The sequence below is a fragment of the Falco rusticolus genome, chromosome 4 (assembly GCF_015220075.1).
Source record: "Falco rusticolus isolate bFalRus1 chromosome 4, bFalRus1.pri, whole genome shotgun sequence".
NCBI classification, from domain to species: domain Eukaryota; kingdom Metazoa; phylum Chordata; class Aves; order Falconiformes; family Falconidae; genus Falco; species Falco rusticolus.
This window is the reverse complement of record NC_051190.1, coordinates 17,968,869-17,986,078: the sequence shown is the minus strand read 5'-3', so window position 1 is coordinate 17,986,078 and position 17,210 is coordinate 17,968,869. Positions and strand designations below refer to the sequence as shown.

Genomic DNA, 17,210 nt, shown 5'->3' with positions numbered 1-17,210 from the left:
GGCACTGCAGCTGCAGCAAGGTTGGGACCTTGCCTTCCAAAGTACACAGGAAACAGGGAAAAAAAGAAGATCACATAAATCACGGCTGTTGGCGGGGGGGACGGTTGCCTGAATCAGGTCTTGACAGCACAGCTGCTTTTCTGTAGTCTGTGGGGCTATGCTGGTGATAAAAGACTAATAGAGATGGATGAAAATAATTAAGTGGTGTGAAAGAGAGGGGATGAGATGAAATGGAAATGAAATGAAATCGGAAATGAAGAGGAATGGCAGGTGGGAGGAAGAAATTGCATATTCCCCTGAGCAATATTTTAGGTTATGGGTAGTTTGCTTCAAATCTAGGTGGGCCCCCAGCCTTAATTTCTAACTGAATCAAGGACAGCTATCTCACCAAGAAAGCAGATGAGAAATAATGGGAAGCGGGTCAGTAACCTGATGCTCAAACGCGTATATTGTTTCTGGTCGTACAAATTTGACCATATTGCTGCATGGTGGGAAACCAAAAATAATCTGACAAACAAATATTGGATGAAAATATGTCATACCCAGGCCCGTCATGTGGGAAAGGCCTCTGAACATCTCTAAGATGCACTCAGGAATTAGAGGTACTTGCCAAACAACAGCAAAAGGTTTTATCAAAGATCTGCCGAGTGTGCCCACAGATACATATTTGTCAAAATTAATTTCCCCCCCGCCATGATGTAGTTACCCCATGTAGTACCCTGTCCCCTGGCAGTGGTGCTCCTGCTTTTCAGTAGAGAACAAGTTATTTGTGCTTCTTGTTGGCTGGTTCAGGCACTTTCTGGTGTGAGGCAACGTGAACTTTCTCTGCTCAAAGTCAACTCTTACATGAAAATCATTCCATCAGATGGGTATCTCTGAGAACTTGTGACCTCCAGAAGAAGAACTGTTGGCTACACCTGTTTCTCAGCCCATCAGGGTTAGACACAGCCATTTGTGTGCCTTTTTCTGTCTCCGCTTTCATCTGAAAGGCTTGAGGCAGCTTCTACTAAGGAGCCATGAAACCAAACTAATGCAGAACTGTGTCACTCCGTCCCTGTGGGAGCAGAAGAGGCTGGAGTAGGTGTAGTGGTGGTCTTCCATGCACCAGTGGTTTGGAAATCCCAGCTGAAGGGAGGTGAACAAGTGCTGAGCAGTTGGTGCTTGCAGACGATTGTCCACATGTGACTGCAGGCACCCTATTTCTGCTCTCTGCGACCCCTGCTGAGCACCAGGGTCTGCTGTCAGTGAAATTTCACTGATGGGAACCATAGATGAACCACCTGCAATGACGACCTAAAATCCAGCAGTCCTCAGTTCTACTGCTGGCTCTGCTGCAGGATTTTTAGCATAACCTTGAGCTGGTCTCAGGTTGTACGAGTCTCGGTTTCCTACCTGCAAAGCAGAGGATTCAGTTCCTTTTCCTCAGAGCGGCACAGTTTTATAAAGTATAAATATTTGTGAAGTTAAGTGTTTTGACTGTGTGAGCATTTCAGAGAAGAAACCATAAATACGTGCCAGGCCTATGATCTGAATTCAAACCGGTGAACTAGAAAAAGTGTTGACAGCCTTAAACCAACTGCCCTGTACACACATCTCCTTCTGTCTACCTGAAAGATTATTTGTGGAATGTGTTTCTATTTTTCTCTGACAAAAAATACAATACCAAGCAAAGAAGCATGACCCATTTCTTTGTCAGGCAAGCTCTAAACCCTGCTTACTGGGATGTGACCGAGGTATTGATAAAAGAGAAGCTCATTTTAGGCCACAATATTCATCCTGCCACTGAAGAAGAAACAAGGACTGCCACCTTCAGATGAGATGGATGTGCTTTCAAAGCCAAGGTATGTTTATCTTCTCCACAACTTCGCTATGAACTTTAATTATATTTGGACCATACAGTGAAACAAAAAAGTGGCAAATGAGGAGAGTTAGGAGCATAACTGATCATTTTATAATAGGAAAATATACAAGCAATACACCACTGAAAGTATCTTCAAACTCTGCTAATGGTCTGATCAATAGGTCTGATAAGAGCATCACTCATCATAAACTATATCGCTGTCAGTACTCTTTCATGGTCCTTCCTCTGTGTACTGCCAAGTCTGGGTGCACGTCATGTGTGTAATTGTTGGTCACAGGAGTGAACTTTCTCCAAGGCTTTTTTTCTTCAAATATAGCACGTAGCATATTCAAAGCAGTATCAAGTCATACCACACTGAGCTCTTTATTGCCAGAGATTTTTGGACAGAAGCATATCATCTAGATGTTCTGAATCAAGATGATAGCTGCTTTTTCGTTTAGTTTTTTTTTTAGCATTTTCTCCAACTTATACATTTTAAATTTACATAACTTGGTTTCACACGTCTGAAGAAGAAACACCGACATAAATCTAAGTTTATCTTCTATGCATTTACAAATATTTTTCTTTTTTCCCTGACATGTCTCTGTCTAGACTTCTGCCAGATTGCAGGAACTTTGACTTTCTCTTCTGTTGATGTAAATACCTTTTAGCATTATGCAAAGAATGGCACGACTGTCACTTTCTCATGAGGATGTGGGACCCCTTCACTCCACCACCGAAGTGCTTTGAGTTTCCATTGGCCAGGGTAAGCTGCTCTGACATCTTCCAGCTGCACACTGCCGTACTGTGCGTATCACTGAAAGACACGATCATTGTGACTCCAGGTTGGTTGAATTTTTTTATTATTGTTTTCAGTTCGGTTCACTGAAACAATGAAGGTTAGCTGCATCCAGCTATTAATTTGACTTCGCGTTTTATTAGTCATTATTTTTGCAAAGGCCTTAATTCCCCTCTAAAACATTTTAATTAAAACAGCAATTTCTCAGCGCCACACTTCATGAGCAGATTTTGCAGCAACTTCAAAGAGACGCAGATGTTTACTGAATTTGGTGTGGTGATATTTGAGGCTGCCTACTGGCAAAGAAAAATTCATAAACATCTCTAAGAAACTTTGCTGTGGTAATGACAACATTTCCTTCTTATATTTGAGCAAGGCTAATATTTCCCAATCTGAACAGGCATATTTCATAGACACAGGCATAAACATTGTTAGCTACTCACAGAATGAGCCACGTCAGATACACCGCTCTGGGGTAAATACCTCTCAATGGTGATATCTTGGGCTTTGATTACGGGTACAAGAGGCCACGGGTTAGTTTTCTCTGTGTATGTCACCTTATAAAGTATCAGTAGACTGGGCATAAGAAAACCAAATTTCAATTTCTGTTCGATTTTCCATAACCCTCCAATGTGATTGTGGCTTTGTGTGCCTCAGTTCCTGCTGGTAAAGGGATGATAACATATCCTGGCTTTTAATCAACTTACCCCCTGGTGGCAGGGTCTATCTGCTAGTACACCAAGGGCTTCCTAGCTCTAGAGGGTCCTGGGTTTTTAAACTGTTGTTCTAGTAAAATTAAGAAGTGCTATGGATTTCTTTTGGAGGAGGTTCTCCTCACTTGGGGCAGGTGAACCTGGAGTTGGTCTGATGAGCTCATTTTAGGAGCACACCTATCTGTGGGTAACCAGGCAGGGAGTGGTCCCCTCTGAAGTCAAATGACAGGGCTGGGGACACATCGCCATGGCAGACCATATCTAAACCACAGACTAGGGTCCAGGTATCTTCTGTGGTTCAGGCAGGTGGCTGTGGCCAGAGAACATGTGGCCTGTCCAGTTGGGCCACCAGTGAAGCTGGTCTCCATGTGTGAGGACCTACAACTGGAGGTGAGGCTTATGGATCTGTGTAGCCTTTCTGTGCACAGGAGAAAACAAGTTTCTTCCCTGGACACTTTCCACTCTCCTATCTCTCTGAAAGGACAGATATGAAAGGGCAATAATGGAAATACTTGGAAACAGCATAACCATTTCCACTGGGAGCATCAAGCAAGGACCAGCACGGAAAGCTGGCATGGAGTATGGCGTGACACGTCATGTAGCTACTTTAATATCCAATGTAATTACAGTGAAAAATTTCTGCCTCTTGAAGCATCAGGGATTGAAGTGGTTGCCCTGAAGGAGGAGAAAGAAAGTTAGTGGGAGAATTTTGACCAACTCAAGGTCGGGAAGTGCATTGGATTAAAAGTGATCAGCATGGCCAAAGGGGTCCTGTGAGAGACAGGTAAGCAGGCTGAAAGGAAACTGGAAATATTAAAGAAAAGAAGCTGGACTGGATAGAACAAGTTTTACCATTCCCTGTTCCTCTTTAATTTGGTAGAATTAGGCATACTGAAGGGTAGGTTGCCCAGACTCACGCATGACAGCAAGATATTTTCCACATGAATAAACCCCATGAAACTAATTGGACTGCTCACAAAAGTGCCTGGGAACATGAACTAGGCTTGCACATTTCAGCCCTCAGATCTGATCTTTCTTCAGCAATGCAGGGGCCAGGCTGCACGGTGAACAGCAACAGCTTAGCTAGGAATGTGAGCTCAAACCGCTCGCAGTGAGTAGATTAATGTCTCTGTGGATGCATCCTTGCTGAAGAGCATCTCATCTCAGCTGAATTCACCTTAGTAAGAAACAGGTTAAAATTAAACTGAAAGCAACTGTTCCTGAAACAAAAGCAGGGCTCAGACACAGTCTGCTTACCACAAACTGGTGTACGTTTGCTGGGCCATGGAATTGCCCACGTGTATGCTTGTAGCTGGTGGCAAATGCTCCCCGGGAGAGTTAGCCTGGCCTGCGACAAGGGAAACTTAAATTTAGGTTGTTCTCCCACATGTGCTGTGGGATAAGAGCACACAGCCAGGCAGCCCCTTGCGTGCGGGTGTGCCTGAGCACTCGAGATGTCCACAGGGGAATTCACTTAAGCTGAAATGCTCGTTCACCAATTGCAAATGGGCTCATAAAAACCCAAACCATATGTAAAATCCCTCTCACATGTTAGTCTGGAAAGAAATAGCTTTGTCGTTGTTTCAAAGAATTAGTGAGCCAACGATGCAAAGCTTTGGAGTTGGTTACTGGGTTTTTACTGTAGTCTCTACGAGCTATACAAAGTCTGAAGACATTGTACGTACAGTACATGTTTAATAAGAAGGGAGCTCACAGTCTACCAAACTCTGCCAAATAAACTTTTAATACATACTGTACTTCACTCAGTAGTTGTCCATCTCTTCTTCATAGAATATCTAACAGCTCTAAAAATATTTTCTTGGAAGAGGATAGAATTATCATTGTTATATATCAATCAAGTATGGTTAATGAAGCAAAGCCAGCATGCTAGTATTGCACAAGGGGAAAAGCCTCCAGAACACAAAGTGGAACAACAAATGCCCTCGAAATTCTGCCGAAGGGAACAGGAAGCTCTGGATGCCACATCAGTAGGATTCGTGTAGCTCTTAGGCATCCTTGTACCGCAGCAGGTTTGCTTTGCCTCTTCACTGCCACATTTCTCTCAGAAACAGGTAGGGATCTTCCAGACCATTACAAAAAAAGAAAAAAAAATTTAAAAATTACAGCAGCTGCAGCAAAGTGTGGTACTATTCAATTTCTTGAAGACTGAGGCTTTTATTTCAAAATATCATATATTAATATATATATATTTCTATATATATACTTTAACTGGTATAAAGTAAATTGTAGATCCAAACTTATACTGTTGTTTGTATTTCGCAATCTTGGAAACTTTACCAAAGGAACCATTTTCTTCATTTTTATTTTCAGCTGTCAAAAATCAGGGGCATTGTTTCCACTGAATGCTTTCTTTTACACAGTAAAGCCACTGTTGTTATCTGGTAAACAGTCAAAGTGCAAATAAGAAATCCATTTGGCTTGTAAATGCTGAGATGGTTTTAAACTTTCAAGACTTTGTCCTCACAAATCAGCAGGGCTTTCACTGTCTCCGTGCAGGCGGCGCGCTGTTAGGTCCTCGGGTGGATCTGCCATAAGAAAGTGCGAAAGAGTCAGTTATACAAAATATGTTCTGACAGGAAAGAAAGACCCAGGCTTTGCGGCGCTTTGCCTTGCTCAGGATATTGCTGAGTTTAAACCGCAGTATTTTGGGAGGGTTCTTTTCTCTTGGGACTGCACAGATTGACAGATATGCAAGAGGCAGGTGCTGAGCGAGCTCCTGCCTGGGCCTTGGGAGATCCTGGATGAGCATCGTTCACCCGGGCCGGCAGCGCAGGAGATGCCAGGACAACCTTGGGTGTGGGGCCATGCTCACCCCAGCCCCCCACCCTCCCCTTCTCAGAGCGATGCTGGTAGCTTCTGCTGGACAAGGACAGGCAGATGGATCCATCTGACCGGTTCATTTGGATCCCCATCAATCCACGTACCCAAAGGGGGCAGGATAGGAGTGACCAGCTATATACTAGACTGGCAAGTCTGACCGACTTCATCTACTCACCTTGGGTGAGATAACACGGCCTGCAACAGACCGTAAACACCATTGCTCTTTATGACTAACACCACAATTGATCTGAGTGAGCGTGCTAATGGCTTGAAGAGGAAACACCACCGCCCAGAGGTTTGGTTTTTTTTAGGATGCTGGAATAAGAATGACTGACCAGAAGCAAAAATAGCTCTCTCGAGGAGAGGCTTTTGTTTCTTCCCCACACTGATACACACAGATGAATGGCACAAGGGGTCCAACCCTTTGCTAGATGACTAGGTCAGCAATGAAACTCAAATTGACTTGAATATGGGCAGGTTCAGGCATTAAATCAGTGCTACAAATTATTAGCTAAGCACTAGGTGATATGATGAAATGCAGCAGTAGGTCTTATAGCAGGAGGTATTTGCTATGTTGTGCTCTACTGCTTTGAACTGACCTCTTAATTACAGAGACTGTTATTATAAAAATAGAGGTGTTTCTTCACTGCTCTAAAGAAAAATTTAATCTGGATATCATCTGACATATTAACCCAGTTGGACAGTTTAAAAAAAGGAAATAAAACTCTGGGTTCATTTACCATTTCCTTCCTTCCCCCAGTTCCCATTTTCTGCTCTCCTGGTTTGCCACTGACAAGTGACCCTGCTGGGTTTTCTCTCTCGGGGATGAATATCACCCTTTCTCATTTGTACACTGCCTCAATACTTTCTGTGGTTGGTGTAGGAGCAGGGAATGGCAAGGGACTGAGGGGCCGTGGACACCTCAGATGTCATTTGCTGCAGCTTGAGATGAGCAGTGGCTGGTAAGAAATGTGATGCTCAAGTCCCACTGGGTGCCGTGAGATGGCCTGTGTGTGTCTGGTGGCAGAAGGTACGGTAAGCCAAGTGTTACTCCGCAAACTGGGGGGTGGGTGGCCCTGATGGAGGGTGCAGGCTGTGAAGCTGGAGAGGTGCTTCAAGCTGAGCTGCTCTGCCAGCCCCCGATGGCTCAATGCTTTAATTTCCATTATTTATTTATATATACATATAAAAATATATATACACGTATTTTATATATATATATAATATTTAATTTCTCCACACTGCAGTAGAAAAACAGCTTGTTGAAATATTTAGAGGGCTAGTACATGAATGCCAGGTGTTGTTTGCGTGGAGTACACACAAAGGGCATTTTGCAGTGCAGCATGCACAGGAGCCCAGGCTGAGAGCCCCGGGGAAGAGCATTGCGCAGAAAGTCCTGTGTGGACACCAATCCAATGTCCAGAACTTGTGAGTGACTCCCTTGCTCAGATGGGAAGTGGCAAAACTTGGGATGCATGAAGAGCCATGTTTCCATGTTTTTTAGAAGCTCTGGTTCTTACAGGCATTTATGTGCCCTTGTCGGCATCATCTCCCAGCATCCAGACTGAGACTGTGCTCTTGCATGTTCCCAGGTGCTGGCTGCTCTGCTGAAGTATAGTGATGTGATCTCCAGCCAGGTCCTAGTACAGCTCCAAGAGCCCCAAATTTTTAAGGAAAGCATTGAAGCTTATGTTCTTAACAAAAAGGAGTGAATAGGGATCAAAAAAGCATTGAAACTGCTCCAAAATTGAATTACAACCTGATTTTTTCCCAGTGTTTGTCACCTGCTCTGACCATCAGTAGAAAAGAAATTGACTTACAGAGGCCATGAGCTTTATATCTTTGGCATTAACAACTTAATTAGTGAGCTACGCTAAAGGACTAAACACAGGAATAAATGCATGAAAGGGAAGGAATGGAGGATGTGCTGGCAAAGCCTTCACAGGGTCTGTTGTCCACCTTCTTCTGACACTAATCAGTATTAATCATATCTGAGAACCAAAGATGAAGTAATACACTACACTGTAAAATTACGTATATTGTGTATATACATGTATTCATATATATACACACATACACACATGCTTATATGTGATTTAGTGTGGCTCTTGAAGAATATACTAATAGGTATTTTAATCCTGCAAGTCAAATGCAAATGTTTTCCTTGTCAGACAGCAGCCGCCTAATGTAAATGTTTCTAGTGTAAGGAAAAGCCTTCATTAAAACCGTTTACAATGTACAGCCTATGGTAACTTGCTCTAGCTTTTTGGCTGATCACCACAGATATATCTGGGATGTTGACTGATTTGTCTTGTTTCTTCTTCTTTCTTAACTTCCTTAACTACACAGATTAGACACACATGGCCCAATCTTGCAGCCTGGACTGGGGTCAGTACAGATTATAGGGTAATCTCTTTCCCTGATGCCATCTGAAATGACAAAACAAAGAGAAAAATGCCTGTTTCAGGATCTGATTTCTTCCATTATTTTATATTTATGTTGCTAGACTTGATGCAGCAGTACAGATTCAAGCAAAGTTTCAGGGATTATAGAGTAGAATTTTCCTTAAAAAATGCAAGAGGCAGTTGCTAAGCACATCATGTCATGTTGCCTTTGTCAATTGCATTCTGTAATGATATTTTAAAGCAACAAAGCAAAATTCTACTGGAAGCAGCACCATAAGGTACTCCCCTCACAAGCTAATTAAAATAACTCCTGTGGGTAAATGAAGAAATATTTTTTCAGTTATGAGCACTCACTCTGTAAGTATTTAATTTAAATGAAATACAATAATGCATACTGAATAGATTGGACCACACATCTGCATATTAATGAAGCTGCTAAATTTCTAGCAATCGCTTCTAGATGCAGGCTATCGCCTAAAAGTAGTTTATGTGATGAGGGTTGGGGGAGTTAAGAGCAGGACAATTTCACAGAAAAAACCAAAATGCAATTCCTAAATTATATAATTTGCAGACAGACTGCAGAAGTACTGAGTTATTGTAATTTAACAAAAGTATAACATATTTCCCCGTGTTGCTTATTACTTCTTTAATATCACTTTCTTCCATTTTAATTTCCCAATTCAATGAGGAAAACGTTGCCTCCCTGAAAAGGACATGTAGTAAGTTTGGTTTTTTGTTTAATTGCACTGCAAGGCACATACATTAGGGCACCATCTTCCAGTGGTGTTTCAGTGTGGATAGATCAGTTGTGAGCATAGAGTGGTTTGCAGCAACAAAAGTACTGCAGGAAGAAATTGAGTCAAGGAATCACAGTTCCCTCCATGCTTTCTGTTTTGCTTTGTGAGATGATGAAGAGCTGATACGCATCCTGCTTTCAGGGGCCACTTACTGCCTTCTGCAAGGAAAACCTCCTAAATTATAGTGCTGCGATGTGGTGGAGAGATTAGCCATGCCAGAAGGTACCGTTCAAGAAACTAGGTTGCAAAACAGATCACTCATCCTGGGGTAAATCATATGGAGGGAAAGAAAAGACTTGAGAGGGCATGGGGATCAGCTGGGGTAAAATCTCCTCCTTCAACAAAAGGCCTAGAAGACATGAAAAATGACTAGAGGTAGGATCGTAGCAAAAGGAAGAAGTCAGGGAATTCTGGCTTTAAGCTTCACATTCCTGTGAATTAGTAGCTGGGTATGAGTATGTAGAATTTCTTAATGAACAGGGAAAAATGTCTTGAAAAATCGCTGTATTTTTTTTTCATTTAGCAGGTTTCAAAAGTTATTTTCCACTTCACTGAAAAACAAAAGTTATTAATTTATAAAAAAATATCTCGAGTTGACAACTATGTCATTTTTCTCTAAAAAAAAAACCTATCATGGTATGAAAATAATCAAAATTGTTGTATACAGGTATAGGTGGCAGTTTTAAGCAGATGTTGTGAAACACTTGCACAATGCAAAAATAAAAGCTAGACTCTATTTTTGAAAAACACTTTTCCCCCCCCCCCGAAGCGAATCTCATAATGAGAGTTTAGCCAGCTCATTCACACTTTCTCTATTTGCAGCCGCATCTCCACCTTTTCCTAGCCGTGCATGGTGAAAGCTGTCATCACTTGTTGGCCTGGGTTACCTGAATCTTCAGTATCTCAAGAGTATGTTACTAATGGGTGCACAGGGCTAGAGCTGCTCTGAAGTAAGACCTGAAATGCAGATAGTGAGTTGAGTCCTCAGCACCATTTCATGCTACAAAGCACATCTACAGCTGTTAATACAGATGTGGCCTGGAACAGCCCAGGAATGGATGTGGGATCCAGCAGTTCCCTTCGATCTAGTATTCTTCCCTTTAGCCTCCAGAAACAAGCTCAGTGATGTGCACTAGGGTTTTTTTCTGAGGTGACCACGTCTATAAGAAAGTGACCTGGCAATCCAGCAGCTCCAAGCCTGGACCCAGGTGACCAGCCTGAATCCATCTGAATTTTCACGAAATTATAGCCAGAGGCTTTGGATGGCTGGGGAGGTATGCAGTGAGCTATAAGACTTTTACAGCAGACATGATGATGGAAAAGCTATGGGCGAGCAATCATTAGCGACCCCCATTCCTATTAGGACCTCCTGGGTATAGGCAGAAAGACAACTTACTCTGGTGGTCTTGATTTTATTGCCAGTCGCACACATCCATCCAGAATTATCAGGCAATGTCTTACATTCCTCTCCTTCTAGGCAGGGCTCCATCTCACACCACCATTTCCCGATCACTATTGAAGCTAAAAGAGGAAAGACAACGTTCACAACTATGTTATAATGAAAAATCTAATTAAATAATATCTCAGGGGTCTAACACTGCATTTAAGAGGCAGAGTGTCCCTTCTAAACCCTTCAGTTGAAATTCAGTTGCAAGGAGATCACATTTAATTACTTGTTTTGCATCCTATATTCTCCAAGACAGTGCATTGCTTGCCGTAGCTTCTTTATACACGGGATTTAGTCTGCTGTCACGCTGTGACTGCGGGGAACGCTGCGATGGCAGCAGCCCTGGCTCAGACCGAAGGCCCCCCCACCCTAACAGCCCGTCTGTCCCAGTGGCCCATCTGATCTTTACGGACATATATAAGACCAAGGCAAGTCGAAAGAGATTTTCCTCAGAATATTCTCCAGGTCTTCAGGACTTGTGGCTCAGGGTGCTCCAGAATAAACACTGTCTGTTTTGCTTTCCATGCCTACAGCTGGCTTTTTCTTCCACAAATCTGTGCAGAATTTTTTGAACCCATTGCAGACTTTTAGCTTTGACAGTATCCCATGGCAGGGAGCATCACGACTAGAAATAGAAGGTAACGTTGTGCTGAACAGCAGCAGAAGTTCAGTTTGTTGAAACATGATTATGAACTTTATGGAAACCACATTATCTCTAACAGTAACTTTAAATTTCCAAATATTTAATGTTGTAAATAATGACAGTGTTTGGATCTTGTTGTTTGAATTTAATTGGCACATATGTTTACAACCTTGAGTGTACCTTAATGAAGTTTCTTGCCTGGGAATTGGTATCTGTCTATAACCTTAACTGTATCTTAATGACATTTTTTGTCTGGGGATTTTGATAAACTTTAGCTAACCTTGCAAACTGTGACTAGCTGGTGCATGAGTGGCTCTGTCTGTAGTTTGTTTTCCTTGGCAAGAAGCACTCATGAAGCCTCACTCTCAAAGCTTCATGCACGCTCACTCAGAGATGCTTAACCCATTCATATCACCCCCACACAGCTGCTTCGAGCCTATAATATACCTTTGGAGCAGCAGACTACCTTAGATCTGGAAAATGCCCTGTTGTGCATGCATTGATTTAAGGATATTTCAGAGTTTATAATTAAAGTATTGATTTATTTTCTATCTAGTTGTAATCTGTTTATGCTCACAAAATCCTAAGGAAACACCCAAAGACCCATCTGCAGCTGCTATTAACGCCCATCCCCTCACTTCACAGCTATGTAGATGAAGCTAGAAGTCCCTTTTTCTCTCATCTCTAACATATGACAAACCACTCAGAAATAAACACACTGAACCCGCATACTAGATAATCCTAGACTAAAAAGTATGCATCACTATTCCATTCATCATGCAAGAGGAGGCTCTGTGTGGCACAGAGAGCAGGAGGCTGGAGAAGAGAGACTCAACAAGGGACAAAAGAGGGACTCTGGCATTTTCAGTAACACGTGAACTGTATTCTTGCTTTTGGGTGAGGAGAGGTGGGTGCTAGGGGACTATGGTTTCAAAGTTACCTGTCATCAGCATTATCTACACAGTTATACCCATCACACTATCTTACCAGAGCTGCTGTTGTCCCGCCTAAGCACTTGACTTTATTGCTCCAAACCTAATTTACTAGAAATGGTTCCCCTTTTGATCTAGCCCTGAAAGGAAAACCATGTTTTCATAGGACTGTTCCAATTTTGCATTTTGTTTGCCAGTGTGGTATAGCAAAAACAAACCACTGCCAAGACGGTCAGTCCTCAGCCACTTGGAAGTCTTCTGCCAGCCTCATATAATTACCTCTTCTCCTTAGTGCTCCCCTGACTTTCTGATCCAGCTTCCTCTGCTGCAGACTAACAAACAACGTGCAGAGACGCAAGCATGCAGGTATGTCATACTATAAATGTGTATTTCCAAATGGGAAACGTAGGTACACACAATTACTCCCAAATTAAGCCAAATACTATATTCTTTAGGTAAGAATGTAAGAGAGAGAAATAATTTATATTGTTTAAATGAACACAGAAGTATGTCATGGTGCCCAGCAAGGAAGCTGTCTTTCACATAAAGCTGGTAGTAAACTCGGGGAAATAAAAATTCTTAATTACAGGGTGGGAAATCCTGTAAAGAAGGTCAAGTATACGTACATTAAATGTCACTATTATTTCCTTTAAAGTGCAATTAAGACTTCCTTTGGAAAGGTGAGGTCTTTGCTCCTCAGATAAGCTGAACAAACCAGCCCCTGCCACTTGTTGAGGCGCACGGTTGATCTGCATGGCATATGGTGAGCCATGCTGGAGTGCAGCCAAGTATAGCCCAGTTTAGTGCAAAATAACCCAGAATGAGAAGCAATATTTCTGAGTCAGCTAATTAACGGTAATGGGGAAGGTACGGCAACTCAGGAGTCCAAGCCAGTAGCTCTAGGACAGGCCTTACCTTGGTATGGGATTATGCCAGCAGACTTGCTGAATAACTCTCTTGACTGGGACATGGTTTTCACCTGCTGAGTTTACTTGAAACACAGGGAAAAATACCTTGGCTTTGAAAGCTCCTTTGGTCTGGAAGAAGAGTAAGCTGGAGCAAGTAAGCTAGGCTTAGGATAGAGTAGAGCAGAATAGAAGAGTTCAGTTGGAACGGCCATACAATGATCATGTAGCTCTGTGTTGCCTTTCCTATTTCTCCTCACAGTTTATACCTCACTTCTATAATGTAATATATAATTTCTCCATATGTACAACACACACACACACAAAAGCCTTTACACCTGTTCTTGCAAGGCAATTTAATGATGCTATTCACACATAATTTTCAGAAGGCTATTATTAATGCTGCTAACAGTGGAGCAAAGAGATACCTCTCTTTACTATGCATGAAAAGGCACGAGGGCTGAATCTGTGCTCTAATAATAGATTGGGCAGTGAGCAAACTGAAAAAGCATATCCTGCTAAATACAGCTTCACAGCAATCATCAGAGCAGCGCATCCTCAGAATATGTGAGAAGAATCTTCTGATATGGAATCAAAAGCGATGATCATAATTATTTACTAGTAGCAGTGCTGTAGCATGAAATAACCATGGAGAAGGATCCTACGGTGCTAGGTACAAAACCACAAACCTGAATGCCCTGGCCTAGGGAGTTTACAATGTAAACTGGCGATATGAGATGAATACAGACTGAGAGGCAGCATGGAGAAGCAATGCTGCTCGTAGCAATTAAAATGATCTAACTACTTCTTGATGCTGTTAAATACAGCCCAAGGGTTTGGATTGTGACCTTGAAAAATACCGAAATGCAAAATCAGTGCTGAACATTAATGTCAATTGATTCATGTAACAGCGTGCAGGTTTTATTGTGCTTATGTATATATACACACATCTCTGTATATAGCGATATCTATCTGTCTCTTAATCTGTGATCACAGTGCAGTTACAACCACAAGGCAACCCACCCAAGGGTCCACCAGTGAGTACCCTCACCTGTCCCTAAGCAGCACAGATGTGCTGGAGACAAGGCTCCTCTTATAATTGGGGAAACTAAGGCCTTTTACAGATTAAACGCTCCTGTTTGTCTCTAATATGTAAGTAGGCAAAGTTCTTTGTAAATCTGAAGCACTACAAAACTCGCTGTGGTCTAGTCCTCAGCACCATGCTGTGCCAGGGGCATCCAGAGCCCAATGAAAATTATTTCCTTTGAGTCTTGTGTTTACAGGTTTTCTTTTCTATTAAGAGCCCTTTAATCTTTAAGACCAGTTGTCCTTCCTGGGCACTGCTGATCCTTTGAGGTCTACTTAATCTCAAAGTTTTACACCTCCAGCTCTGTTCAAAGAGGCAGGAAAAAGCTTTAAAATGAATCACAGTTTGCTGTGTTTGAGATGAGGTGCACCTGTATGGGGGTGGGGGAAGCTTCCCTGGGGAATACAGTGCAGCCTCTCTACACTTAGGTTATGTTGCTCTGAGATGTGCTGAAGCAGTTGTGTGTGTGAGAGAGAACTGTTAAAGAGAAGATGCTTTCCCTCGGGGCTGTTTGCATTCGAGATGCCCCAGATCCTGGTGAACCTGAGCTTCTTGGTGAACCGAACTGCTAATTCTGGGTGAGAATTACAGACTCCCATTAGTCACCAGGTATCATGGGCTGCGAGTGCTCACATCATGCTGAATTAGATGCCTGTAACATTTTGGAGTGGGTTTCATTGTGTTCTTCTCGCTGTCTGGGGAATACTTGAAGCATGGAGTTTCTTCATGCAAGGCTGATTTGACTGAGACAGATAATCCTCAGCCATGGGGAAAGAAAAAAGGATATGATATAAAAGTCTTGACTGCACCAGCTTGCTTTGTGTTTTGTTTTGGGTGTTTTGATTCCCCAGCTCCTGCTAGTGTAAATAAGAGTTTGCTTATATCTGAGTTCTTTTCAAGAAAATGCCTCTTTTATAAGAATATTAAATTCTAAGCATATAACTAATGGAGCTGGGGAGAAAAGCAACTTTCTTCAGAAAATTCTTGAGATTTTTTTCCAGTCCAATTCACAGTGTATTTTTTTATATCTTTGTTGGAAAAGCTATAGACATTTTTTGATCAAAATATTTAACTTTTGATGTATTTTGCCTGCATGGATTAACAGACAAAAAAGCATTTGGTTGAAATGGCATTTGCTGATCGTGTGTACCAAACAGAGACATAAACTACAGATAAGAGATCTGGGGATCAGATTGAATATAGGGAAAGAGCAAGAAAATAGCTTATATATGCTAGTGTTTACACAATTCTATTGCAATTTAAAATGCATTTGTTCCCAAACCTAATGCCCAAAGCCTTAGGTGGCTGCAGGGAACTTCCAGCTTAGACTGAATTCACTGGGCTTCAGCCCACCAAGTTCATAAGAGCCTTTGTAGGTCACATAAGGGTAGTGACCGCTTTTTGACTTGTCCTTGTGCATCATCTGGAGCACAACGGTTTGATGTATGAAGAGAGCTGGCTGTGGATGTTTTCCCCTTGAATGTCAATAAGAAATTATTCTATTATGGGACAGTAAAAAAGCACCGAATACCCTCACATATCTACACCCAAACTGAGATCAAATCAACATGGAAACACTAACCATTCTATCATCTTCCTCTTGAATGAAGCGGTAGTTGGAAAAAAATTGATCCGATTTTGATCCAATCCATTGGATTCAAACCTCTTCACTTGTTGGAACTCTCAAACTTGTTGTGTCTCACATTTCTCAGCCTCCAGGTTCTTGCATTGAACTGAAATCCCTCAGCTGATCAAAGCGGTGATGAAGGGCCCTGTTACAGGGGATGAACAGGGCACAGGCGGGGGGTGGTCTGGGGGAAAATGTGCACACACTGCCCAGAGGCTTGCACGCGCTTGCTAGTGCCATGTTTGCTACTCCAGTGCATATATAAAATGCAAAGACTTTTTTTGCAGATAGAGCTATCCTTTAACTTTTCTGCATTTGTGTTTAGGAAATTGCTTTAGCATATTGTCCCATTGTTAAATATAATGTCTTTATGGCAATAAGCATAAAGACATTATATTTAACAACGGAACAATATGACAATACTCACAGAGTAATATATAACGTTAATTCATGTTTATGGAAGACCCTGAAATATGAAAACAGAGCAAAGTATCATCATGCATTTTTCAACAGTTTAGAGGGAACATGCTATGTATTAAAATGTTCCAAGATTGCTTCTGCATTTGCCATTATAAAGCCACAGCAGCTATCTCTTTTTGCCTGTGATAAAGTGCACACATTTTGTTTATATAGAAATAGAATACAAAGGAATAGAGATATTAGATTGTGCTTCCTCCTGATCATAGGTATCATGTTACTCCAAGGAATAAGAAACAGAGTTTGTTTTCAAAACTAGTATGACACTCATTGCAGGATGGGAAAGTTTTTACTGTAAGTATAAAGCATTCCATTTTAATCTAGTTTCCACCAGAGAAGATTGATATAAATAAAATTTAAATAGAGAACACATTTCACAGATGCCAGCAGTGAAAAAAAGACTTTGTCAGCTTAATGAAAAGATATCAATTTTCTCCACTTTATTCAATAAATTGTGAGTCATTTTCTAAATGGATTAAATTAAAGGAAAGTTCAAACTCCCCGTGAGAGACTCTTGCACTTATGGAGTCTTTTGGCAATGGCCATAGCACAGAAGTAGGTAAAATCCTCCAGGTCATTTTTTTTTCGATACAAACCCCACACCTCACCCTGATATAAACTAGAATAGGGGAATCTGTAACCCTGTGCTCACCTATTCCTTGTAAAACAAAGTCTCAGCAAATTGAATGAGACATGT

General features: G+C 41.8%; 1 protein-coding gene across 1 annotated transcript in view; it reads right to left on the bottom strand.

The window, feature by feature from the left end:
- Window positions 1-5,027: 5,027 nt before the first annotated feature.
- TAFA1 (TAFA chemokine like family member 1) overlaps window positions 5,028-17,210 on the bottom strand; it is a 231,610-nt gene continuing 219,427 nt past the window's right edge. Inside the window, exons 4-5 of the mRNA XM_037387346.1 lie at window positions 10,792-10,916; window positions 5,028-5,898 (exon numbers count right to left, since the gene is read on the bottom strand). Coding sequence (XP_037243243.1) covers window positions 5,881-5,898; window positions 10,792-10,916 — 143 coding nt within the window. The 3' untranslated portion in view covers window positions 5,028-5,880. The remainder of the gene's footprint in view (window positions 5,899-10,791; window positions 10,917-17,210) is intronic.